Here is a 26,492-nt window from a genome sequence, read left to right as displayed (position 1 = left end):
ATATTTAAATATTTTTGTTGAATGGTTTTATTTAATTTATTTGAAACTAAAAATTTAAAATATAATATAATTTAAAATATTTTATTATTTAATTAATTGATCATTTTAATTGATTAAGTTTTAAAATTAAAAAAAATTAATTGGATTAAAAAATAATATAATTTGATTAATTTTGTTTTGAATAATTTAATTTGAAATTATTGAATGAACATTCCAAGCAGAGGTTTAGGTAGGTAGAGTAGAGGTTTAGGTAGGTACAGGACTAGTAAGCAAGATTATAAATAATAGGGCAGTTGGCATTTGACGAAACACACTTGCGAATCGGAAATGGCATTACAATTGCGAAGCAGCGGCGTCGTCTTCCTGTCGCAATGGTCGCCACAGCTCTCTTCTGACAGGAACAATTATAACAGCAATAAGAACGGGAGGTTGGTAATTGGGGCTGTGGGCAGGGGGAGAGAGCGATTCATCGGCCTTGTCCATTGCAGCAACAATAGCAGCAGCGATGCTAAAAAGGGAGTCCCTAATTCAAACTACGTAGTGCCTCTGGACAAGTCGTTTTCGCCTTCCAACTCCTCCTGCATCACTCGCCCTCTGGTCGAAATCCTGCGCGACCTCAACAAGCGTATCCCTGATAACATCATCAAGCCTCCATCTAACTCTTCTTCTTCTTCTTCTTCTTCTTCCACCTTCCTCCCCTGGTACTAACGCTAGCTTTTGTTTATTTTAGAATTTCTGAATCTTATTATTGATAATTCATTTGATCTGATATGATGGCCCCAGGTACCATGCCAATCGCATGTTGAGCTTCTATGCTCCTGGTTTGCCCCTCCTTTTTTCTTTTGTTTTCTCTTCAATTTCCTTTTGTATTGCAAACCTTTAAGAATTCTTGGAATTAATATTTCTAACAGGATGGTGTGGAGAAGTACGTGATGTTATATTCGCTGACAATGGAACCATCACTGTTGTATATCGACTCACCATTCGAGGGTCTGATGGAGAGGTCTGCTTCCTTCTCCTCACTTTTACTTCTCCATATTACTATTTTCTATCCAATCATAAGTTAAAAACACCTGACAATTTTAGGTGTTCATTTAGTAGGTTGGGTTAATTTCGAAACCAAATTACCAAAATCGAATTAATCTTAAGTTAAATTATATTTTAAATTCTTATTTTCTTATATGTGAAATAAATTAAATAAAATCATTTAACAAAAATATTCAAACACCAAAGTGTTAAGTTAAAAACTGTAATAATTTGAAATGAAATGGATAAATTCATATATTTTTAGTTATATATATATATATATATGTATATATATGTTTTATAATATTTTAGTTAAAATTTTGATTAATTTGGTTAATTTGGTTTTCAAATCGAATTAAGCAAAAATCGAAATTTTTTTAAAATGATTTTTGATAACCGATCGAAATTAATTCAGTGGCTGACTGATTAACCGAATTAAATCGGTTCGGTCAGTTAATTCAGTTAAAACCGAATTATGAATGCCCTTACATGCTACTTGCTTACCAATCAATTATTTTTCATTTTGTTTTGTCCCTTTTGCCTGACTTTTTATAAGGATTAAAATAATTGAGAAATGAATGCAGAAAAATACCTTTCTTGGTAATGAACTAACTTGACTGCTGTGTTCGATTGAATCCTAGTTCCCTGTTTCCAGACTTACTGTTAGATGATGTTGCATTCTGGAATTTAGAGCTAGGGATTTTTTCTTTTGTGTGAAACTTGTGCTCATATGAAGGATCCAATTCCCACTTAGGGATCATGGGGTTTGTTAGGCATTCTCATGGAGCCACTTGTATATTGGAGAGGCAGAAAGACTGAAGCATGACAACCTATGGGGCTAGGTTGTGGTAACAATAATATGAAATTCTTAAGAAAATAGGTAAAATTGAATGAAGAAAAAGAGGGAAAAAATAGATAAATGATCCATAAGCTTCATACATTGGGTTCCTTAATTGCATTACGCAACAAAGAAAAAAGAAAACCTAAGCATCAAACCTAGAATTCCTAAAGTGCATCATACAACCATTGAAAAAAGAGAATCTAAGCATCAAGCTTAGGGTTCCTTAGTAGTCAAACATAAGATTGATTACGTCACACAATCACAATGCCAATAATGCTGAAAAACTTCCTATCGTAGCCTGTCTTCAAAAGAAAGAGTACATTGGTATTTATATAAGCTACTAGCAACCCTAATTCTAAAACAACTAGAATTCCTATCCCAAGTAGGATGTCAGAGAAACTACTTAAGACTCCTCATTCAAAACTAATAAACTCAACTTAAAAGCAAAACTTAATAGGATAAGGAAAAGAAAATAAGATATTAATCTCTAATGTAAATGTAAAAATGTTAAATGCAGCACTAGTTCAATTAAATTTTACAATTAGACCCCATAAATACAACAAAAGTAACTAAATAAAATCTTAATTTAATCCCTTAATTAGCTTATTAGCATTCCGCATCAAAGACTCTTTTTATAAAGTAGAGTGGTAACTTGTGATGCAATACAGGCCAAGTAGGTTTCTAAAATATGCTGACTGGGAATGTCTAGTCTTTGACTAAAATTTAGAAATATAAGGATACCAAAGATGTTGTGGAGAAACTTTGTTTCCCAATATTCATAGGTATTAAGAGCTCAAACCTACTATCATTAATTTGGAAAATCAAAACCATTTATGGTGTAGAACTCTACTAGTGCCGCCTTCCTTTGCTGGGAGCACATTATAGTCTTGTCATATGAAACCAGATGCTGGTTTTTAGAAGGGTTGCAACAAATGTGACATAAGCCAAAAACTTGGTGATCAAGCTTTGCTTAAGCTTCAATAAAATTTAGCCTTGGTTTGCTTGAATTGATTGTAATTAAGTATGCTCCTGCATCGTCAAAAGACTAAATTCGCAATTGCTCACGGGAATATGACCTTTAGAGACTGAGTTTGATAAATGGACCTCCAAAATGGAAATAGCATGCTGAAGTTATGTGAGAAGGTTTAGAGAATTGTTAATGTGGCACTAACATTAAGAGACAGAAGTAGCTTGTGCGTGGATCACGTGAGTCAAGTCAGCTGCGATCTGCCTGCGAATGACATATTAGTCAAGTTTTAATTGGAGGATTTTACCTAAAAGAGAGTAAATAGAAACCTTGGCTTACTAATTTCTGGGAGCCAGAGAGGTAATCTTAAAAAATAGATCTAAAAAAATGGAATCAGGACATAGAAACTGATAGGAGGTTTTCTGAGCATTTTTTAATGAGTTGTTAACTATAAAGAGTTAGATGACATCAACTATGAATTGAAGCAGCTGGAGTGTGGGCATGTTGGGTGATTGTGTCAAGTTCATTTTAATTACCTGGTGCTTAAGAATATGTATGTGGTAGATCCTGGTGGTGGAATTTAATCGGCGGGAAGATCTAGAATTGGCAACTTGATTTATGGTGATAGTGCCCTTTTTTTATGGTGAAAGCACTAAACTTTCAGGTTTCTTTTCACCTCCTTTTTAAGCAAATGGTGCCTCGAGAGACAACAAAATTCACCCAGATAACTTGTTTACATTTGGCAAATTGAACAGTGGTGGTTGCTTTCTGATATGATTTAATGAATACGATACTCTGGTTTCTTTTACTTGTTGGCAAATAGGATTTTTTGTTTTTTCTTTGCATTTTTAATGCTTGTGGTAAGAAATGATTTAGGTGATGGTCATTAAACTAAGAATGAAAGCTTCATTGGGCACGTTGATGTAAAACAACTAAAATAAAATATGGTGAAAACATAAATTAAGGAGAAATTAAGGAGATAAGGAGAAGAAATAAAGCAAAAAGGGAGAGAGAACCCAATGAGTGGGAAAACCTCAATACAATATTTCAAAGTCCCAACAATTCTTAATCCAAAGCCAAATAACTTCTCTCAATTACTTTTATTGTCACAAGCCATAAAACCACAACATAGACTCAAAAACCCATATTATCCCTAATTGAAGGATAAACACTACTAAAACCCTGAAGGCTTTTCTGCTTTATGACATCTTCTTTTAATGAAACTGTTATAATGTTTCTAATTGACCTCATGGAGGCCCATATAGCATTTGGTAAGCGGGGATTGTTCAAAAACTCTAGTCATAAATTGTGGAGAAGTGTTTTGAACTAGGAGAATCCTTTACCATACATTTACTAGTAAGTCTACCATCCTCTCAGGGTTAAAAATGAAGAGAACTCAAACCTGCATCAAAAACCTGTCGATTTATCATTAAATTTTGTTGGGATTTGAACACTTGTATGCTAACATAATTTAAAAAATTTTTAATTCTAAACATAAGGTCAAGCATTGATATCATGATATACATGTATGCATTCGAGTAAGGTGCAAAATTTTGTTTACAAAGTTTTTTCCATTGATTCAAGAAGCAATCCTCCAAGATCACAAAGCTAGATTGTCATAAATCTTCAGCTATTCAAGCGTCTAGCCTCTAATGAAATCCAAACAAACTTGGAGTGAAACAACCTTCACCAAAGTTGGGAAGAACCCGTAGGTTGAAACACATTGCTAGAAGTGTATGTGGCAGCCCCTTTCTCTTTAATTCCCTCGGGTTTCCCAATACATGAGCTAGGAAATTGGATGTGTTATATCCTCACAGTTATATGTAGAGAGAGCCGACGATAGTGTCTTTAAGTATAGGAGGATTTAGCATTAGGACTATTCCAAATAGAATTAGTGCCTTTGACTATTCCACTTTGACTTTTAATTTCCTTAATTAAGTACTTGAAGTTCCCAACTTCTAATTAAGTTTCACTTAATTATAATCCAATTTAAATTTTCACAAGCCATGCTCTATATGTGTGACCCATTAGGTTCTTTAACATGTTATCAATAAATAAAAATTGTAATCCTTTTGAGTATTGGATTAGGTTGATCAAACTATTTTGGTTCATAATTAATACTCCAAGTAGCCAATCTTATATTTGTAGATTATGATTGTCATCTATCAATAACTCATGACTCCCATTTCTTAAAGAAAAATCAATGAGATTTGACTAACCTATCCGTGCTTAGTTTCTCGGTATAATTATTATTCTTTATCACTTAATATCTCAATTTAATATTGAGCATGAATTAGTGTCCACTTAAATTGTCTAATCATATTAGTTCGCAGGTTTAAGACATTAACTTTTTGAATAAGTTTAAGAACTATTTGGCAACTTCATTCCACCTAGGCCAAGGATTTCTTAAGTTAATTTTTATCAAGACTAGATGAGATATTTCTTTAATCACTCAAGACAATGAGTCATTTATTGATTACTAAATGCATATTCATAAGTCTCAAGTTATACCCAACAATACATAATTGGAGCATCTATGGTTAGGACCATAAGTATGGTAAAATCAAAGTAACACATTTATCTTATAAGATCATTGATCATTATTAATCTCAATTATGAGGATCACTTATACAACTAACACATGAGAATATTGTCATAGATACTAAGTGATAAATCTAATGGAATTCTCATATCAGTTAATGTTTAGTGAATTTGTTCTTGTAACAAGCACATATATGTTAGCTCAAGCTTATCAACACTTCAGCCTATGAGATCGGTTGGTTACTTCACAAGCAAGAGCATAACTATATTTTAGTTTCAACAACTTTTATTAATATCATTTCTTAGCAAAGCATTAATGAGGAATATTTTAGGGAACATTTAATAAATATAACTTTGATGCGATGATGATTTCATAATTACAACTTTTATGTAATTTCCTTGCAAACCGTATTTATTACAAGTACTTTATCATTAAGCATATATAATAATATAGTTGAAAGCTTATGGATAAATCAAGGTCTTTTATTGGATTTAAAATCTACAAAATAACATGAGTATTTTGGACAAATCCGATTTGTCTCTAGGGCATACTCCAACAAATCCAACATAATCACCTCCAAAAATTTTATTAGTTGATGTCTTGCTCTCAAATTTTAGCAACAAGTACCAAATTTTGAGGTTTTGCTAGCCCTTTCAGAATCGTATTTCACTTTGTTGCTGTCCAGAACTCAATGAACTCTATTTCAATTCATTGTAGTCATTACCTAGGTTGCTGTGAAACTTCATTTTTCTTGAAGTACATGTGGCCGACATTTGTCCAATGAATATAAATATAGAGGTATAACACGTAAAATATATGGAAAACTTAGGAAAAAATGAATGTAACCATGTTAGATAACTTCTGGACTTTCATTCAACTTGTTATGGCTGTTTTGATTTCAAACTTTATATATGAACATTCCTGGATGTTTGTGCCATCTTGTGGGTAAAGGCACCAATTTGCCACACTCATTTTTGTTGGTAGGGCACAATATAGAGATTCCCTACCAGCTCCTAATAAAAGCATCACCTATGAGAAGGCTGCCATCCCCATCAAGCTGAATTGCATGCATGTGCATGTAATGCATATTTTAGGTTTTGGTTAATCTGAGATGGAAGTCAATCATAGAAAATCTGTAAGCCTTAAAACTCTATACGTGCTCCAGACTTGGTTCTCTGTTATAGTCCTTTTACGTGCTCTTTCTCTTAAGGGTTCTTAGGTTTGTGACAATTTATATATGAACAGAGTTGTTTTAATGGGTCTCTTTTAAAGTATAAACTCTCTGGGGAGGATCCATGTGAGGTTAGAAGTGGATTATGACTGCTTTTCCTTTTGCTTCAAGTGGAAGTCTATATGGAGTTTGCAATTCTATGAGACCATTAATTTCAAGTTTTTTTTTTTTTTAAAGAATCAAATATGGAGAACTGATTTATTCCTTTTTGAGAAATTGGATATTCAACTGATGAAACACCACTGCTCATGACTACTTGATTATATTATTGAGATTGTGAAAATTATTGACAATCATTGCATGAGGAATAATGGAATGCTAAACAAGATGTAATCTTTTTTCTGTTTCTGATTTATTCTTAAACATGTGCATTTACTCTTATACAGGCACATCGCGAGTCTACTGGAACAGTATCATCCAGCGACATTAACATCGTAGACCCTGTTTCTGCAGCAGAAGAAATAGCTTTCTGCAGGGCATGTGCTCGATTTGGTCTTGGCTTGTATCTTTATCATGAAGAACAGATGCCATAGAGAGCATGGAGATTGACCTTCCAAATGTGTCTACTTCTTACGTGTTTGAGAACTTGCTTGTACTTCCATGTTGATGTAGTATGCTATGTGGAAAACCTTATCTTTCCATCGAATCAAATTTTTAATTGGCAATTGGTGAGAGTTTACAGAGTAGCTTTTTGGCAAGTATTGAGAAAAATATTTTCAACTGTCGTTGTTCCTGTTATAGATTGCACCCTGAGCTGTGGCACCCCGAATTCGACGTAGACGTGATGTTGCTCACGGCAAAAAGCAGCCTCTGGAAATGACTTTTTGAAAGTTTTAAAATTAGGTTTGTCTAGTTAACGATATCCACATAAAATATCGGTTAAGGTTAATTGAAAAACGGCTTTAGAAAGATCTTTTTTCGTAAGATGCATTAGAAAAGAATATTTCATGGATTTGTACCAAATCATTTGCCTTTCCAAATAGCAACACATAACTAGCATATGTTTCTTTTATTATTATTATTATTAGAGATAATGTCTTATATGGCCTGATGCATTTTTTTAGTGTGGGATCTAAACAAAAAAAAATTTCTAATAAGATACTTAAATTACATTTTTGTGTATTAATTTGCTTCAATTGTTTACATCTTTAATCCTAAACATTGATGTAGCATAAACATCTAATAAGATTTTGATATATGTCAAAAAATTTAATCAACATTATATCATTAATGTCATATTAGTATTCAAAAAAAGTTTTAAAAAAATTTCTAAAAAATTTTGAAATTTCTAAAAAATCTTTTGTCATATCTTTCTCCAAAATCAAAGGCTCAATTTTCCAATCAAAGAATTCAAAAATATAAGTCAAAATTTTTTAATCAAGTAAGAAACAAAAAAGCCTTAACACCATACAATAGAAGAAACTTAGCAAAATCTACAATCTCAACAACACAAGAAGTAAAACCCAAATTCAAAAGTCAAATCAACCCAAAGCAAGCCTTAACACAGACAACTGAAAGCATTCAAGCAAAAATCATAAATCAAATCAACAGTTTCAAACCAAAATCAACCACAAGCAAAAATAGAGAGTCACGAGCAGAGACAAAGAAAACTCGAGTAACTCAGTAGTCAAAACCCAAAAATCTCATCAACCTAAGAACATTTACAAACATTTTGGTATCTTCAAACCCAAATTTTGCACATAACCAAGAAGTCCAGCGCACCATACTCAAACCTATAAAAAAACAACCACAATCACAAAAAACCAAAAGCACACAAAAAAAGAGAAAGAGATTAAAATTTCAACATTAAAATTTCATGGATTTGTACCAAATCATTTGCCTTTCTAAATAGCAACACATAACTATGTTTCCTTTATTATTATTATTATTATTATTATTATTATTATTAGAGATAGTGTCTTATATGACTTTTGAACTTATGCATTTTTTTAATGTGGTATCTAAACAAAAAAAAAATTTAATCAGATACTTAAATTACATTTTTGTGTATTAATTTGCTTCAATCGTTTATATCTTTAATCCTAAACATTGATGTGGCATAAACATCTAATAAGATTTTGATATATGTCAAAAAATCTAATCCACATAACATCATTAATGTCACATTAGCATTCAAAAAAATTATAAAAATATTATAAAATTTTTTGAAAATTCTAAAAAATCTTCTCTGCCATATCTTTCTTCAAAATCAAAGGCTCAATTTCCCAGTAAAAGAATTCAAAAATATAAGTAAAAAATTTTCAATCAAGCAGGAAACAAAGAAGCCTTAACACCAAACAATAGAAGAAACCTAGCAAAATCGACAGTCTCAACAACACAAGAAGTAAAACCCAAACTTAAAAGTCAAATCAACCCAAAGTAAGCCTTAACACGACAACCAAAAGCATTCAAGCAAAATCATAAGCAAAAATCATAAGTCAAATCAGCAGCTCCAAACCGAAATCAACCACAAGAAAAAATAGAGAGTCATGAGCAGACACAAAGAAAACTCGAGTAACTCAGTAGTTAAAACCCAAAAATCTCATCAACCCAAGAACATTCACAACATTTTGGTAACTTCAAACCCAAATTTTGCATACAATCAAGAAATCTAGCACACCATACTCAAACATATAAAAAAAAACCACAATCACACCCACAATCACAGAAAACCAAAAGCACAAAAAAAGGGAAAGAGATTAAGGTTTCGACATTAAAATTTCAAGTTAAGATTATGGGATTTGAGTTTTGTTCTTAGGAAAGACTTTGTGTTAGTGGCAAATCCAATGCCAAAACAAACAGTGAAAGTTGTGGTTTTCGAATTTTAATCTTGGGTTCTAGAAGCATTATTTAAAAACCTGTTTAAGAAATAAAGGGAAAGAGTTTGAAAGGTTGCGACTTTAGCTTTAGATCTGGGACATTAGAGGCCAATTTGTGAAAATTCGAGTCCAGATCCAAGATGAAAAGGCCAAGTGAAAGCTCATGGTGAAATTTGGGTATCAATGAAGGTCAACCGATGGTGGCCAATGGCAACCTGGTGGTGGTGACGACGACAATGACAACGGTAACTAGTGATTGATTTTTGAAAAATAGGACAATCTTGTGGTTATGTTGTTCAGTTTTCAAATTCTAGGGTTTTACATTCGAGAAAAAAGAGAGAGGAAAAGAGAAAAGCAAAAATGAAAAAAATTTAAAAAATTTAAAAATTTAAAAAAAAATTTTTAGACTTGTCAATATATGGCAATATAAGCATGACATGTAAACAACAACTTAAGTTAACATGTCATTTTATGTCCAGATGGTAGTTTTTTATTGGTCAAAATAGCCAAGTCAACAACTTGGCTAACAAAGTTAACTCTTGAACTAAATTTATACATGATATCAGAATTTAGGTGCCTATTTAGTAACTTTTTTAGTTTAAGTACCAAATCCAACAAAATGTAATAGTTTAGGGGTTATGTAAGACATTATCCCTTACTATTATTATTATTTTCAATTTGATACCTTTATAAACAAAATAATATGTCCCTTAATCTAATATATAACTAGAACGCCTCTTGTGCTTTGTTACATTAGTTGCTTTTATGAATACTAATATAATTATTTGTGTGTTGTTATGGGTTAATTTTTTTTTTATTTTGTCATTTTTTTATTGTTTTTTATCATAAAATTTATCTAATTAAAAAATTAAAAAAGCGAAAGGTCAAAAAAGCCAAATAGAGGTGATGTGGATATTTCAATTGCTTTTTCTTTCTTACAAAATTTATCCAATTAAATAGACAAAAACAAAAAAATGAAAAAAATGAAAAGATAAAAAATAAAAAAAAATAAAAACTCATAGAGGGTGCCATATTGATATCCTATTGAATTTAAAATATTAATTTCTTAAATTAATATATCAAACAATAACTTTATTAATATAACAAATAATAAAATTAATAATAAAATATATACTTTTATATATTCCCTAAAATGGGTAGGGACAAAGAAACCTAAATATGCTTTTGTCCTGAGTTCGCTTCTTTAAAAAAACTTGATCTCAATTTGAACAAAGTTGTCTCCTAATCAGAATAGATCAAAACCTATCAAATATGAATTATTTTGATATCTTTATCAAATGGCACATTTTATTGCAAAATTATCCATTACAAATTAAAAAATTAGAAAAATAAATGGGGATGCCATTCAAAATTATTCATACTTTATGTAATATTCTTTAAAATATTTATTAAATTTTAAAAAATACAAATAATAAAAAAAAGGAAAAAAAAAGGAACACATGTGGCATATTCTCAGTATTAAGTAGGTTTCATACAAAAAGAAATTTAAAATTTTTTAATAAATATTTATAAAAAAGTTTGAAAAGAAATATTTTTTTAAAAAGCAAAAAAAAAAAGAAATATTAGAATAAAATGTATCCCGTAGTTAAAAAATTTAAATAAAAAATATTTATTAAGTATTAAAAATTTTTTTAAAAATAAAAAAATTTAAAAAGTTAAAAATAAATAAAAATAAAAAAACAAAAAATTTTGGGGTGCGCACATAGCACTCCGATTAAATTTTGTATAGAGCAAATTTTATTTAATGGATGAATTTTAAAAAAATGAAAAAAAAAGAAAATAAATTAATAAATTATATCTTAAAAATTTTAAATCTTTAAAAAACTTTTGTAGAATTTTTTTAAAAAAATCTGTAAAAAATTTTTGTAGAAAATTTGGTAAAAAATTCTAAAATTTAAATAGAAAAAAAAAACTCACAAAAACAAAAAAAAAAAAGGAAAGAAAGGAGAAAATGCCACGTGGCACGTTCAACAAAAAGAACTGTGCGTAATACATTAATAAAATTTATTTTTTAGACTTATGCTTTTATTAACAAATGTAATTGAGTAATAAAAACATATTTTGTAAATAAATATATATATTGATAAAAACTTAATTCATATTAATTCAACAATTTCTTTGATCATTTTTTTTATTCATTTGACAATTAAAATTGAGTATTTTATAATCGCAAATTTAATTTAAAAATCTTTTTTTAATTAAATATGCATAAATCCAAATATTTGTAAGGTTATTGACAAATTAAATTACAATATAAATAAGATCAAGATTTGAAATGGAAGAGAACAATTCTCTTAACATGATAAGTTGAAAGCTTACTTTTACACAGGATAATTTTATTAAATAGATTTAAAATTTTATTGATATAATTTATTTAAAAAAACTATTTTTTTTTATCATCAAGAATATTTGTAACCTTTAATTTTGAGGACTCGAGGATTTATAAAATACTATTTTCGAGACTTTTGAAGTTCTTGATTTTTATTCAGTATGATATATATAGTTTTACTTGCTTATGGGATTGATTTAGTAAGTATATAGCATTGTTATATCCTAAATCTTTGGGTTTAGGATGTATTTATATATTAATATTTATTGACTATGTTAATGCTTAATATACTTTGAGATGAACACATAAAACTTGGCTTTGAGCAAGTTTTGTTATATTAGAATTATTTCTAATCTATTATCACCAAGATTTAATTGTGATTTTTATTTTAGTTCTGACCTATGTTTCTAAGATTAAGTATGATAGTGGTATGTTATAAGAAACTAAGGAAATTTATAAATTTGTTAAAATTTGTTTAGTTTTATTATCTAAAAAGATTACTTTATAGAGAAAATATGTTTGTGAATGCAAGAGTATATCACTCATTATTTTCTAATCATAATGATTGATAATTTTGATTTAAATGTTTTAAAGCATATTTATTCCAATTGAAATGATGTCAATTACTTGTTCCGTTATTACACCTATTTTTTTTTTTTTTTTTTTCGTATTTTGATATGTACATCTTTTGACTACCATTGGAATCGACACATTTAATATCACTAAATATTCAGAAATTCTTCTATTCGATCTTTTTTCATCTTTTTTTTGTTGGATATCTCATTCGTACACATCTTTTCTTTGTTTCCTGAACCTATTATAGTGAGTTATAGAAAAAGTTTGAAAAGATCAATTCTGTGATGATTTCATCATACATGATTTGATGAGAACTTGTTTTAGCAAGATTAGAATCAGCCTCTAATATTGAACAACTTTATTTGTGAAAATTTTGATATCAATTTTAAAAGATATATTAGTTCGGATATTTAGTATGTTTCGATCACATTATTTGACGTTTGGAAACTAGAAATTTTTGTAACAATATTGCTCAGAGTTACTTGAGATATTGATTTTTAATTTAATATGATAACTTTTACTTTATATACTTAAAAACTTAACCTCATAAGTATTTGGTGTTGTAATGTCTTAAACACTTGGGTTTGATCTTTTTCTTCTTGATCTTAAGCATCTTTAAAAATGACACATACACTAACCATTTACCATTAAATATTATGCTCAAATACAAGTTTTGATTATTATAAATTTTTTTATTAATCCAAATTATGTTAAATTCAAATGTTTTCTATATCATATTTGTCATTTTTAATAATAAAATTCAAAATGAGAAAAGCATATACATATATATATGTCATTTTTAATAATAAAATTCAAAATGAGAAAAGCATATACATATATATATATATATATATAGAGAGAGAGAGAGAGAGAGAGAGAGAGAGAGATTCATGTGTAGTCGACTGATATTGGAGTTTCATCATATTTGGGCATGAGTATTAGAGTGATTTTGTGAAATCGAATCCGTTTTCAGATGAGTTGGGCAAGTTAAACCGGTCTTTAAGCTCAGTTCAACTTTTCACAAAGTCTAAAATTTCACAAATAACATGCAAACATAGAAAAATAATAATAAATAAATAAATAAAAAGATCAATACTCAAGCTTCATCCTAAGTTACCTGGAGCAGATAAATCCACCAGTATGTCAAAATCGTCGAAACTCAATATCCAAACATACATTTGCAGAAAACATCTCTTTTGCACCTTTAGAAAGGTAAAGCATCTCAGTACCAGAAGCAATTAGGTTAAACGACAGTTTTCATGGTTGTACATGAGAGACAGAGAGAGAGAGAGAGACAGAGAGAGTCAGAGTTCCATGTGAATTCTCAATACAACTTGCAAACCCAACCATTCCAAGATGAACGCACCAAGTGATGTAAAAGCCCCTTGAGAATCTACCAACGCTATTCCTGTAAAAAAAAAAAAAAAAAGCCACAAAAAGAGTACAGACCACTTACAGCATTATTAGCCTATCAGATAAACTAATGAATAAATATATAATTGACAACCATATATTAAACAATAAAGAAAATATACATGTATCTACACCTCTATCCCTGCATGATAACTATTAGAAGCATAAAGAAACTATTAAATTCCTTTCAGACAAACCAGACTTATCTCACGATAGAACACATGAAATCATCCAAGACTAGATACGTAACTTAACGCATTTAAGAAAACTTAAAAATCTTCATTACAGTGTCATTAAAAGAATGGTCTGTCCCCAACACAATGCAGGTAGGAGTAGAACAAATCTATGGAAGCTAAGAATTTGAGCCACTACAAGCCATGAATCATAAAACTGAACTACATGCTCAGATGAAAAATTCAAGAAATTTGCTCAAAAGACAACTATATTTGAGCTCAATCGTTAAGCTTAAAAATGAAAGGCTAGCTTGCCCTTTATTTTTAAGATTGTTAACTAAATAAGTCAACCTAGATCTCAAGGGTGCTTTAGATCTTTTAAGCTATAAGTTAATAAATCATTTATAAGTTAGCAGTTTTTTCTTTTTCTTTTTATTTATATATAACTGGGAGCATTATGGTTCAAACCAAATATCTCTACCCAAATCTCATCCCACACTTCCCACTTGAATTCAGCCAAAGTGGATATCTTAACATATATACACATCAAAAACATGTGCACAGGCATAGAATCCGGTATAACATGAAATAAACAAGACACATATTTGATACATAAAATTATGAATAAAATATTATTATCCTATTTTATATTTGACGAACACGTAAGAAAGGATTGGATTGTAAAAAGTCTTAGCCATCCACTTAATATAGGATGACTTAATCCTCTCTAAAATGGGAGAATAATTTCTAATCCTATAAGATTAGATGATAGATATTTATAAATGATCTATTTTACTTTAGTCAAAAAATAAATTCCCTATTTTACTTCTAAAATTTACATGTAAAATATAACTTAAACATTTGAATAAAAAGACGAGTCCTTATTTAATTGGTTAACCCTTTTTTTTTTTTTTTCATCTTCCCTTCTTTTCCTTTTCCCTATTTTATTTTTCCCTCTTTATTTTTTTTTTCTTTTTTCCCTTATTTTCTTTATTTATTTTTCTGTTCTCCTTTTTTCACTTCTTTCTTTCAAATAAATAAAAGATATTGTTTTGACATTATTTTAAATTTTTAAGAATTAATTTCCTTTAAAAATAAAATTAACTACTAATAATAAAACTATTCTAAAGTAAAAATTTTTAATTAATAAATTTTGAATTATTAAATTTAAAATTTTTTTTTCATTTTTCTTTCTTTTCTTCTCTCTCTTTTCTCTTCTCTCTTTTTTTTTTTTTTAATCTATTTTTCCTTTTTTTCCCTCATACTAAGAGGGGGAATAAAAGAAAAAGGTGAAAAAATAAAGGAAAGAAAACAAATCAATTATATTTTTTATTTTGTTTTTCGAAAAACCTCAACAATTTGTTTTGGAAAACTATTTTTTAAAAAATAATTTTAGATTTCAACCAAATAAATTATTTTAAATTTAAACTATAAAATGAAAAAAAATTAAAAATAAAAGAAAATGAAAGGAAAAAATAGTGAAAAAAATATTTTCGATAAAAAATAGTTTTTAAAAAATAGTTTTTAAATTTTATTTATAAATGATTGATTGTTTTATAAAAATATAAATTTAACTCGTCTTAAAATATGTATTTTTTAGTTAAAAAAGTTTGAATTATATTTATATAAAAAATATAAATTTAAAGTATTATTACTTTAAAAAAGAGTAATTTTTTATTAATAAAAAAATATTTTATAGTACTCTTAATCTTACATATAACAAACATGATAGAAGATAAAAATCATCCTATCATATTCTTAATCCTTACACAAACCAAACATAAGATAAAATGATGTCATTTAATCTCTTATTTATAATTTATATTATCTTATCCTATCCATAATATTTGTATATCAAACACATCTTAAATTTATTATATTGAACATATCTTTGTAAATAAACTTAATAGCATTGAAGTATGGGGTTTGAAGGTATTAAAACAGATATCTATAAAGCATGAACATCACTGTACCCAACATATTCGTGTTGTATCCATATCAGCCAGATACACACTCAAGACATCATGATACATGTAGGATATGTTCCAATATGCCAAAACAATTTAAAAGAATAATAATAATAAGTATAAATTTGATTCCACATGGCTATGATACCAAGGTGAAGCCAAAAAATTTCTCATATCCGTTTACCGGAAAATTTGTAAGCTTTAATCAAGATCCAGAAGCTAGATTCAGTTTTTAGTTTATATTATTACTGTGCACACATTAATTCTTATGCTACAACTTTGGTAAAACAATTTTGGAACAAAAAACCGCATCAAATTTTGTTGTTTATCTAAATTGCCAATCTAGAATTTTTATGTGTTTCTAAATTAAACATAAATCTCATCAAAATTGAATTTTAATTGGTTAGTTCTAAATTTTGTTTTCGCTGAGAACCATTAAGATGGTTGAACTTTGTTTGCTCTAAATGAAATTAAAATTTATTTGAAATATCACATAAAATTTACTTAAATAGATAGTTGACACATGTCATGAATTTATTAGATATTGATGAAATGAAAGTTTTGGAACCTAATTGCGAATTTTATTTTTTTAAGTATTAAATTGACAAAAAGTATATGGTACATGACTATTTTTATATTTAATCCTAAATCTTTTGTATTTGAATTTATCATTTTATAACTAAAATTATCATAAATAGACAATAAAGTGTAATGGAGGCAAATTCTAGCATCTAAACTATTAAACCTGAGCTTGAGAATTCCTTCAATAAACAAGCTCAACCTTGTCAAGAACCTATTTAGTCCTTTCAATATAGATGTTAACCAATCTATCTCTTGGAGTGAAGCAATGGCTCTTAAAATTAGCAGCCACTTACTGACCAAATTCGTCAGTCAGTGAATTAGGCAATTGCATAGATGCTTAGGGAGGCCCTAAAACCCTTCAATGTCACGTAAGCAAAGTAATGGCTTTTGATGTGTTGGCAAGAGCTTTACTCAAGGAAAACAGTACTTGAGGCAAACATTTTATTAAATGACAACTCTTTTATGTAAAATTTACATAAATGATACTCCAAAAGGCAGCCTTGATTCATATACGAAGCCATTTTGGTCTTTCTAATCTATCTATGTGATGCCTTTGCTCCACTGTTTTCAGAAACTTGCACAAGATACAAGAATGTTTGTTGTTTATGTCCAAAAAATAATGGTTTTGCTCATGATATTAGGCAATCTAGCAAGTATAATCCACTTTAATATCAATAACATCAAATATGTTTGTATTATGATCTTTATTATCAAGAAATGTGCATATTCCATCTAGCCTGGCATTAATGCCTCATTGAGCTAAGTATAGAAATGGACATTTCATTTCTAAAATATTTAAAACCAGTCTTCATTTAGTACTTACGGTGCCTCCATGTTCCCTTTACTTTTGACTACATGTTGCTATACTTCAATCCAATGCTTATGAAGTACATAAAATAACGAGGTCTATTTTTCTTAATCAGACATTTTTTTCCTTTATATGCCCATTTTCAAGTGCAAGATAAGACATTAACGCTATATCACTAAGGGGGGCTAGCATTTGCCATTCATATCTATCTTAGCTAAGTGCAAAGGACATGGGAGGGAACCTTCTTCAGCCTCTTGGAAGAACAGCATGAACAAGGAGAAGAAACAAAATAATATGAGCACAAAGACTCAATTCAGGATCAGCATAACAACTATCTACATACCTGTTCCATGGGTGCAGGTTCTTCATTCTTTTCTTTATCCATATTATCTGTTTCAACATTGGACTCATTTTGAATATCAGAAACAGTTTCCTCATCTTTCCCTTTAACAACATTGGCACCTTTATCATCACCTGGAATTATCAAATCCACAGGAAGCTGACCTGTCTTTAGTGCCTGCTCATGCAAAGAACCATCCAGAATGGAATGTTAAAATTAAGAAAGAAATCTAAATGACAATATCTTTAAAAGGCACTCATGAAATTAAGCAAGCACCTTTTCAAGTCTTGCAACCTCTTCCAAAGTCTGAGAATTCACAATGGCCGCCTGTATGTCAAATAAATATAAACAAGATAAGAATTTAGTCTTACGCATGCTTTACAAATATGCAGAAATCATTTACAAACATGATGAAATTAAATGAACATTTAAGTGGTTTAGACACAAATAAATCACAAATATACAAGCTTTAGGCAAATTGAAGAGCAGTACACAAGTAAAATAATTTAGCAACAGGAACTAGACATCAATACCTTTTCTGGACAATTATAGTGTTCAGATTCCAGACCCCAGTACCCAAATCTCCTCAAAAGTACTACCCAATTAGGCACATTCTTATCATACATGTATGATTTCCTTCTCACAAATGCAGTTGAGATGTGTGTGCATAAGAGGGTGGGTGCAAGTAGTCACAATTTTACAATAGATGTAAGATTTTACATTGACTATCACAGGGGAATGCATATCCTTGAACTGTTCTCTTTCACAAAAACTAATCAAGCATATTGTTGTTCGATATTTTGTGGGTCCATGCTTTTTGACTAGGAACACAAATATAACAATGATATTGTGGAAATTAAAAGAAAAAGAAAGAACACATTAATTGACATGTTCACATAGTTCATAACCAGTGGAAATTTTTGCATATTCATGCATCTGTCAGAAGTCACCATCACCATCCTCCATAAAGAAAGTCAAGTAATTATAGACTTTGTCAACCACCTTGTGTAATTAAATTGTAACTTTTTAAAACCCTTTCAAATCTCATGCTAGTATATATCAAACTCAAACATGTAATAAAAATTATTAAATTGAGGAATAAAGCAATTAGTAGCCTTAAGCAATAACAATGAAGCGAGGCAAGCATAGAAACTTACATACATTATGGAATTCATGTCAAATTGAAACTTAAAAGCTTTCCCTGAATTGCTTTGAAATAGGGAAGATAACCTGACGATGTTTGGTTAGAAGGCAAGGGAGGGAAGGAAAAGGAAAGAAAGGGGTAGTGGACCCTCTCCCATGTTTGGAGAACATTCCAAATGAAAGGAAGGGATTTGAAGGGGGTACATGCCACCTCCAACACCTTCATTTCTTTAAAATCCTTTGGATTGGAGAAGTATTCCTCGTTAAATACTTTAAATCATATAGACAAAATCATCCTTATGTCAATGTCATTTTAGCCTATAAAGGATATAATTGTAAAACAAATGATAAGTTATAATTTCCTTTCCACACATTATCCAAACAAGGTTATTAGCATGCCCCTCCCTCTCCCTTCCCACTTCTTTTTTAAGCAATCACAGGAGGGATTCCTTACCCTTCCCTTTCTCCTCTTTTTAAATCCCGCCTTTTACTTTGCTTCCTCCCCCCTTTGTAGCTCCTAAACAAAGAATTAAGGCATCTAATTTTTTGTAAACACACAAAATTACATTTGGTCATGCTAGGAAAACTTCCAATACTTACTTTCTAGCATGCCCTTGCCTGGTATTAACCTAAATTATTTCCAGCATATTTCTCTAACATGATTCAATTTAATTCATCATTTCCTAATCCATACTAAATGATAAACTGACACCACTCTTTATAAAGTAATCATCTAAACTGGGATTTCAAGAGTCAGGTTAGGTTTTTTATCATTCATTTTCTTGGCATAACTAGGGGTATTTCTGTCTTGAAAACCATTAATCCAACTTGGTCTAACTTTACCAAGCTGGTACCTTTAGATTCTCACCCCCTTAGGGAGGTAAGGAGATCACCAATAAAACAGGCTATACTGGGACTAAGAGAAAACAAGGATACTGAACTTTTGAGATTACTCATCAAACCAAACAAGGGAAGATGACCTCCAGCGAGGTTTGAGGTCATCAGTAATCTTCCAAGATCTCTCAAACCAAAAGCACCCCTAATAACTTGATAATTTATATCATCAAACTTCAATTCTGGTTGGCAACTACAACTGTGATTGACAACTCTCAAGGAACTGCCTAACAGGTTCTTCTATGATATTGAGGGGCAGTTTAATACTACCTTTTTCTTAGTTTTATGACCTTTTTACAAGTATGATCGACAGCCCTTAAATGAACTGCCTAACAGGTTCTTCCATGAGATTTAAGGGAGTTTTAGTTCTACTATATTAGTTTTATGACCTTTATCGTCATCACCAAGCCCGCTTAAAATTCCTTTAATATTTGCAAATTGTTATTGATGACACGAATCATCCTAAATATCAATCTCTAATTCTACCACTAAACAAGTAACTGAAAGTTAAATAATTATACAAAAGATTCAAGCATCATTCATGTTTTATAATTCATATCATCAAGACTTGAATCCACCATAGAATCTTTTACAGGAAGAAATTAAAAAATGGTTTTCCCCAAGGATCATTTTTAATCCCCAAATCTTGACATCAGAAAGCTACGTGGAACACAGACCGATTTGGTTCAAGGAATGGAAATGGGAACATAAATCGCTACTAAACAGGAATGTGGTACATGGAGGTAGTAGTCATTGGCTTGCTAAATTTTTTTCCTTGTTTAAATTGAATTTTTATTTAATTAAGTGTAACTAAAATTAATGAGATAAATATTATAAAAAATTATTGACATAATTAATTTAAATTAATTTTAAACTTCAAAACTAATGGGTATTTCTAAAAAATTTAAAATACTTTTAAATAAAAGTTTGTTTGCAGATTAGGATCTTTTTTGTAGAATTAAGAATTAGGGCTTCACTACTTAAAAAAAAAGAATCAGGGCTTCACAACTACAAATTTTCACTTGCATAGCCTACACAATAGGCATATAACAAATAAAGAAAAGTTAAAACTAAACATAGTTGTCATCTACAATTCCTCTTTCTCCCTATCTTTCAGAGGCATTTGAGACTTTGGCAGTTGAGAAAAGTATTCAATTTCCTTGTCTCCTCTTTCAACTTCAATCCTTTACTTCTCCTAACCAATAGATTGTTTGGTTTCGAGAGTTGAATCGTGAAGGATCTGCCTTTGTGATTCTACGATCCAGTTCAGAAAATCGAGGGAGGAAAGCATATTTGATAACTTTGCATCAAAGTATGTTCTCACTGCTCTATTGCAACTTCCCTTGCTTGGTCCCAAGTTTCATTAAACAATGAGACACCATATTCTAATGGATGCGAAAATAATAATTCTAGAGTCTTTCTTTAGTCTTTAGAAACCCAAAACCCATAACTATAGTCTTTATATCCCTTTCTAATATTTCTAAGCACTTCCTCAGTCATATCCTAAGATCAAATTATCAGTCCATGCATGCTAAGAAAATTTGGAAGCACTTGTGCTCTCAGATTTCAGTGAAAGGATATTCTACTCTCATCTAAAACAAAAAAAAAAAAAAAGAGAACACATTACTTCAGAGCATTATAACTATAAAAGTTATATTTCACTCAAATGAGAGCCCTTTTATCTGTTTGGCCAAACCTCAAATGAGAGTCTAAATAGTTATCACACAGTATAACAAAGTTGGTCAAGATTCTTGTCAGTCAGAGTTAATTCTTATGCTCTCTTTATGTTTCCCTTATATCTCTGTAAATGGTATCCAAGCAAGAATTTGTGAGAGCAATTGAAGTAGTCAAAAGGTACGTTTCTCCCATTTTTCCCTGGATTCCTATCAATTTTTCTTTTTTTCCATTTCATACTCATTTCCTGAAATGTTCTCTACAGCCTTTCTAAGTTGCATATGCAAAACCATCTAAAAAGAAATCATTATGAAAATTAAAACACCGTCAATAATATTATCACTGTTTCAAACTAGTATTATCAGAAAAAAGTTGATACCTTGATAGCTATAATTTGCTCAGGTGTAGGGGCAACTAGCTTTGGCATCTGTTCTTCCTCTGCAACTTCTGAAACATTTGGAACCACTTTTGGTGTTATTGTCTTTGCAGATTCTTTCTTCATTTCCTCTTCAACTTCTTTAGATGCAAAGAGATTTTCAGCTTCCAATCTCTCCTGTGACCCATGAAGCAAAATTATGATAAATTAATTCATATGATAGATGCATGAGGAATTCAAAATCATGGAGAATTAGAACATTTAGCCCCTCCCCACCCCCTTTCTCCCCCACCCACCCAAAGATGAAAAAAAAAAAAAAAGCTTAAGCTACATCAAATCAATCAATCAATCATAGAGCATGGTGTTTCTTTGTGAAATAAGTAAAACATGAGCAATACCAAAGCATTAGGCAAAAAGATGGAATTGTGATTTTGAACAAAAAGTAGATTTCAAGACATCTTTTTCTAATAGTCAATAACCCTATGATGGAGTCGAGGCCAGCACTCAATAAGAAGAAATTTTAAAAAACCATTCTACCATCCACTATTATTATTCCATTAATTAGGTTAACTCTCAATCACTAAAACCAGAGAACTGCACTTTATGAACCTACAGTTCTACTGCACAATATAATTTGTTTCATTCAAATTAAACCATGGGAGGACAAAACAATTGTTGCAAAGGAATTTCATGCTTATAAAGCTAAAGGTTCAATTAGGCAAATACTGTCAGACAAATGAAAACAGGTCTGTGGCTAGAAGTTTCTGGATTAACCACAGCAATTTCACATAATCATACACAAAATAAGCAGCAGCAAATTTGTTTAAAGGATAAAATAAAAGTTTAGCATATTCAATCACCTTAGCCTTGACTTTCTTGAAATCCAGAACACGAAGTGATTTTAGTTTGTGAATCACATATAGCCTATAATTAGGTTTTTTTGTAATATTATTGTCCAATAGGCTAAGGAACTGCAGCTTAGGAAGAGATGAAAGAGGATCAATCTCCACCAAGTTCACGAGCCTGTTGTTTGTGAGAACCAAAGTGTGTAATTTGGGCAAGAACTCTGCAGGACAAGTAAATGTGAGGAGCATCAGAGAATAGAGACATGCAACATTAGAAGAAGGCAAATCCAAGTGTTGTTCAAAGCTTACCCCCAAGATTGGGATGGATACGGGTAATTCGGTTGTTGTTTATGAGTAAGGAACCCAAGCGGTTAAGGTAAGGGAAGTTGTCCAGCTTGACAATCTCATTGTCAGACAAATCTATGGTATCGAATTGGTCCTGTCAATTGAGCCATTGAGATAAAGACGGCCATAACCATTTTTCTTGACTCGGGGTGAACAGAAGAACAAAAGTAATACGCACCTCGGTAGCACCCAGGTTCTCGATTACAGCAATTTTGTTACCTGAACAAGGAAAAAAAAATAAAAGATAATCAACTCTAAAAGGAAGGGGGTTTGGAGATTATTATAAGGGTTGGCAGAAGAAAGATAAGCAGCACCTCGAAGATCCAATTCTCGCTCCTTGAGGGCATTGAAGAAGTGAGGGCTCTTCCAAATCAAGTCGGCCGTGAGTTTCACCATACCTCCCTTCTTCTTCTCTTGCTTTTTCCTCTACTAAACCCTAAACCGCCACCTTCTTTATTCAATGCAGTGTTGCAGCAAGTGTTGGAGGGGCTAGTCGGCTACTAACAACTCAGCCACTTTGCGCCTTTCTTACACAAAGTTGAAACGACAGCATTTTGTGGCGAATATGTCCTTTCTTATGGGGCGCCTTAACTGGCGCACCGGTAGCATTTCAATTTCTTTTTATTATTATTATTTTATCTGTTTAAAAAAATTAAATGTCTCTTTCTTTCTTTTTTTTTAATTCTAACAATATAATAAAAAATAAATAAATAGATAAGCAATAATTTTAAAAAACTAAAAAAATCCATAAACTTAAAAAATTATATGTATTAAATTACACAATGCATAAATATTTAATAAAATCTGTGATCTGAATGTGAATAATTTATATTTTTTACATATAAAAAATTATTCAAAAAGTTTTTTTAGGTGAATATTTATAATTTTTAAATTATTATAAGTAAATTTTAATTTAGATATATTAATTTTTAAATATTTTTATTATTTTATTATTTTTTAAATTTTAAAAATATCAAATGTATTGATATATTATCTTTTAAAATAAATTTCTTAATATTCTAAATATATTATCTTTTTTATTTTGAAACGTTTAGAAAAAGGCGGTAAGGACACTTACCGTGCGTAAAAATTTATATAAATATTTTTTAATAAATTTATAATATTATTTTCATTAATTTATAAATATTTATATAAAATTAATAATATAAAAATAAAACTACCACATGTGCCTTACGTAGGGTTAGAGCATTGCATAACTCAGAGCTCCTTTTTATGGCATAGTAGAAAATTGGCTCGCACTTTGATGCCGGTACAATTTTTTTATCGGTGAAAAACAATGTTTATGATAATTTAATGATAATGGAGCACACTTTTTTTTATTTTTTTAATAAAAGTAATTATTATTAAAGTATAAATAATACAAAAGTTAAATAAAAATAATTGTAGCTAATAATTTCTTAACGTTGAGTTGCAAATCTAAATAATATAAGAGAAATTATTAAATATATTGTCAATATAATTTTTTAATTTTACAAATGAAGTTGAAAGGATAATTAATGTTCTTTAAGGTATATTTAAAAAAATAAAAAATTAATTCAAAATGGATATGTGTTATTATATTAATTTCACTTGTAAAGTTAAAAAAATTATACTAATAGAATATCAATTAATTTTTAATTAAAAGAAAAATTCATGAAAGACATATACGAACAAAATCACATATATACACATATATATATTTATTTGTTAAGTGAAAGTGAAAATGAAAATGAAAAAGAACTCGAATTACTGATCGTTAAATAAGATTACAATACGAAAATTATTCGATTTCACAACATAAGTCCTTTCAAATTGAATGTAAAAATTTTTCATTGATAGTTGTTCAAATACCTACTTGACTCTCTCTCTCTCATTTTCCTTCTTTTTTTTTTCTTGAAAGACTTTCTCTTTATATTCTTGATTATATGTTAATGGTCCAATTTTTGTTCTTTAAGCAACAAAAAGTAAGAGGTATTTTTTACTTGTTAAAAAGAAAATCTATTTAAGGCAGTTTTTCTTTAAGAAAATAAATTGCCAAGGCAATTGGTTTCATTGAGTTAAGCCCATTATGGGCAGTTATTCTTATATCTCTTACTCGCATAGAATGGGTGATAAACTCTAATGATCTTGAAAATGTTTTCTCTATTCTTTACATCGGATTCATATAAGAAAATAAATCATACGATCAGTATATTTCTAGAGCTTAGTTATACTATTATCAAGTACATATAGCAGCTCATAATCACATAGGTTTTTTTTTTTTTTTGAAAATAAATTGAAATTCATTACTAATTTTTAGCTATATCTTGTTCATATAAAACAACTAGTTCAAATGAAAAATTTTAAAGCCAAGTACTCATGCCTTCTCCCCCCAAGGCCCTCTTTGCCATATGGTGGGCCACCCTATTTCCTTCCCTATTGACATGCATACATTCCTATGACATGAAATGTTATAGTCTACTTTAATCTCCTTCATAAGATTTCTAATATAGGATAGGTTTTTGTCCATCAACCTTAATTGAAGTATTATCTCCCTTTTGTCACCTTTCAGCTCAATTTGGTGAAAGCCTATCTCTAATGCCATCTTTACTACTTCCACCATTACTAGTGTTTCAATTAATATGGGGTCTATTATTCCTAGGATCTATTTGCACCTTGCTCCCCTAATTCCACCCTCTGAATCACGAGCGATTATGCCTATCCCCCATAGGCCCCTGTCATCATCTAGAGTCGCATCACAGTTTATCTTAACCTTGTCTTCTTGTGGTGCTTGCCACTTACTCGTGTTTTTTGTTGTTGGATTCTTGACGTGTTCTTATGCTCTCTTATACTCTTCCATGTATTGAATGGCAAAAAAAGCTGTAACTTGGCTGCTTCTATCTTCTTTGTTCTTAACATGATTGTTCCTACTTGGCCATATCACCAAAGATGCTCCATCATATCTAGGGTTTCAAATAGAGGTTGTATAACAGAATAGCGATCACGAAATTACGATAACGCCACCATTCGCCACTGTTATCGAGAAAAATACGATCGAGAAATTGAATCACACTCAAAATAATGTGTAACGGTCATTAGAAAATGGTGTAATAGGAAATAGTGGCAATAATGGACCGTTATTGTCACTATCCCCATTTTCTTAGTCATTGGTTCAAATTAAACAAAAAAACTTTAATCGATAATAACCCTAACTCAATCCATAAATTACTTAAATTCAAATCAACCACAAATCTTGAATTAATAATCAAAATCAAATAAATTAAGAAAATAATTAAATTACCATTTTTTTTTTGTAAAATTTTTGTAAAATAATATTGATATTTGTGATAATCTAAAACAGATGAGATCAAGATACTTTGTAAGCAATGACATTGATGATGGTACATAAAAAAGAGTGATAGATGCAGAGAGAAAAAAAGGGATAAGAAGAAGACACGAAGAAGGATGAGGGTTTCTACCTTTTTATCAAAACTTGGGGGAAATTTTGGAGAAGGGGGTTATCTACTATTAAGGGGGATGCATGGGTCCTAAGAGGGGTGGGGTAGGTTAGGGCGGGTGGGTGGGTTTTTATTTATTTAAT

General features: G+C 30.1%; 2 protein-coding genes across 2 annotated transcripts; one reads left to right on the top strand and one right to left on the bottom strand.

The window, feature by feature from the left end:
* The first annotated feature begins 220 nt into the window (after positions 1 to 220).
* On the top strand, positions 221 to 7,293 carry LOC111316861 (DNA repair RAD52-like protein 2, chloroplastic). The gene is made up of 4 exons (XM_022919055.2): positions 221 to 701; positions 784 to 821; positions 912 to 1,003; positions 6,994 to 7,293. The coding sequence occupies exons 1-4, from the start codon at positions 328 to 330 to the stop codon at positions 7,138 to 7,140; spliced, it is 651 nt and encodes a 216-aa protein (XP_022774790.1). The 5' UTR covers positions 221 to 327; the 3' UTR covers positions 7,141 to 7,293.
* Positions 7,294 to 13,407: 6,114 nt separating this feature from the next.
* On the bottom strand, positions 13,408 to 23,473 carry U2A' (U2 small nuclear ribonucleoprotein A). Its single transcript, XM_022919054.2, has 8 exons — positions 23,227 to 23,473; positions 23,091 to 23,131; positions 22,877 to 23,006; positions 22,583 to 22,788; positions 21,726 to 21,899; positions 17,912 to 17,962; positions 17,639 to 17,812; positions 13,408 to 13,760 (listed from the first exon to the last, which is right to left on the bottom strand). Exons 1-8 carry the CDS (start codon positions 23,306 to 23,308, stop codon positions 13,755 to 13,757), a joined length of 864 nt encoding a protein of 287 aa, XP_022774789.2. The 5' UTR covers positions 23,309 to 23,473; the 3' UTR covers positions 13,408 to 13,754.
* Between the last annotated feature and the right edge of the window lie 3,019 nt (positions 23,474 to 26,492).

Source organism: Durio zibethinus, chromosome 24 (assembly GCF_047325235.1).
Source record: "Durio zibethinus cultivar Kanyao isolate XHJ-2024 chromosome 24, ASM4732523v1, whole genome shotgun sequence".
Taxonomy (NCBI): domain Eukaryota; kingdom Viridiplantae; phylum Streptophyta; class Magnoliopsida; order Malvales; family Malvaceae; genus Durio; species Durio zibethinus.
The sequence above is the reverse complement of the archived record's forward strand: the minus strand, read 5'-3'. Positions and strand labels throughout refer to the sequence as shown.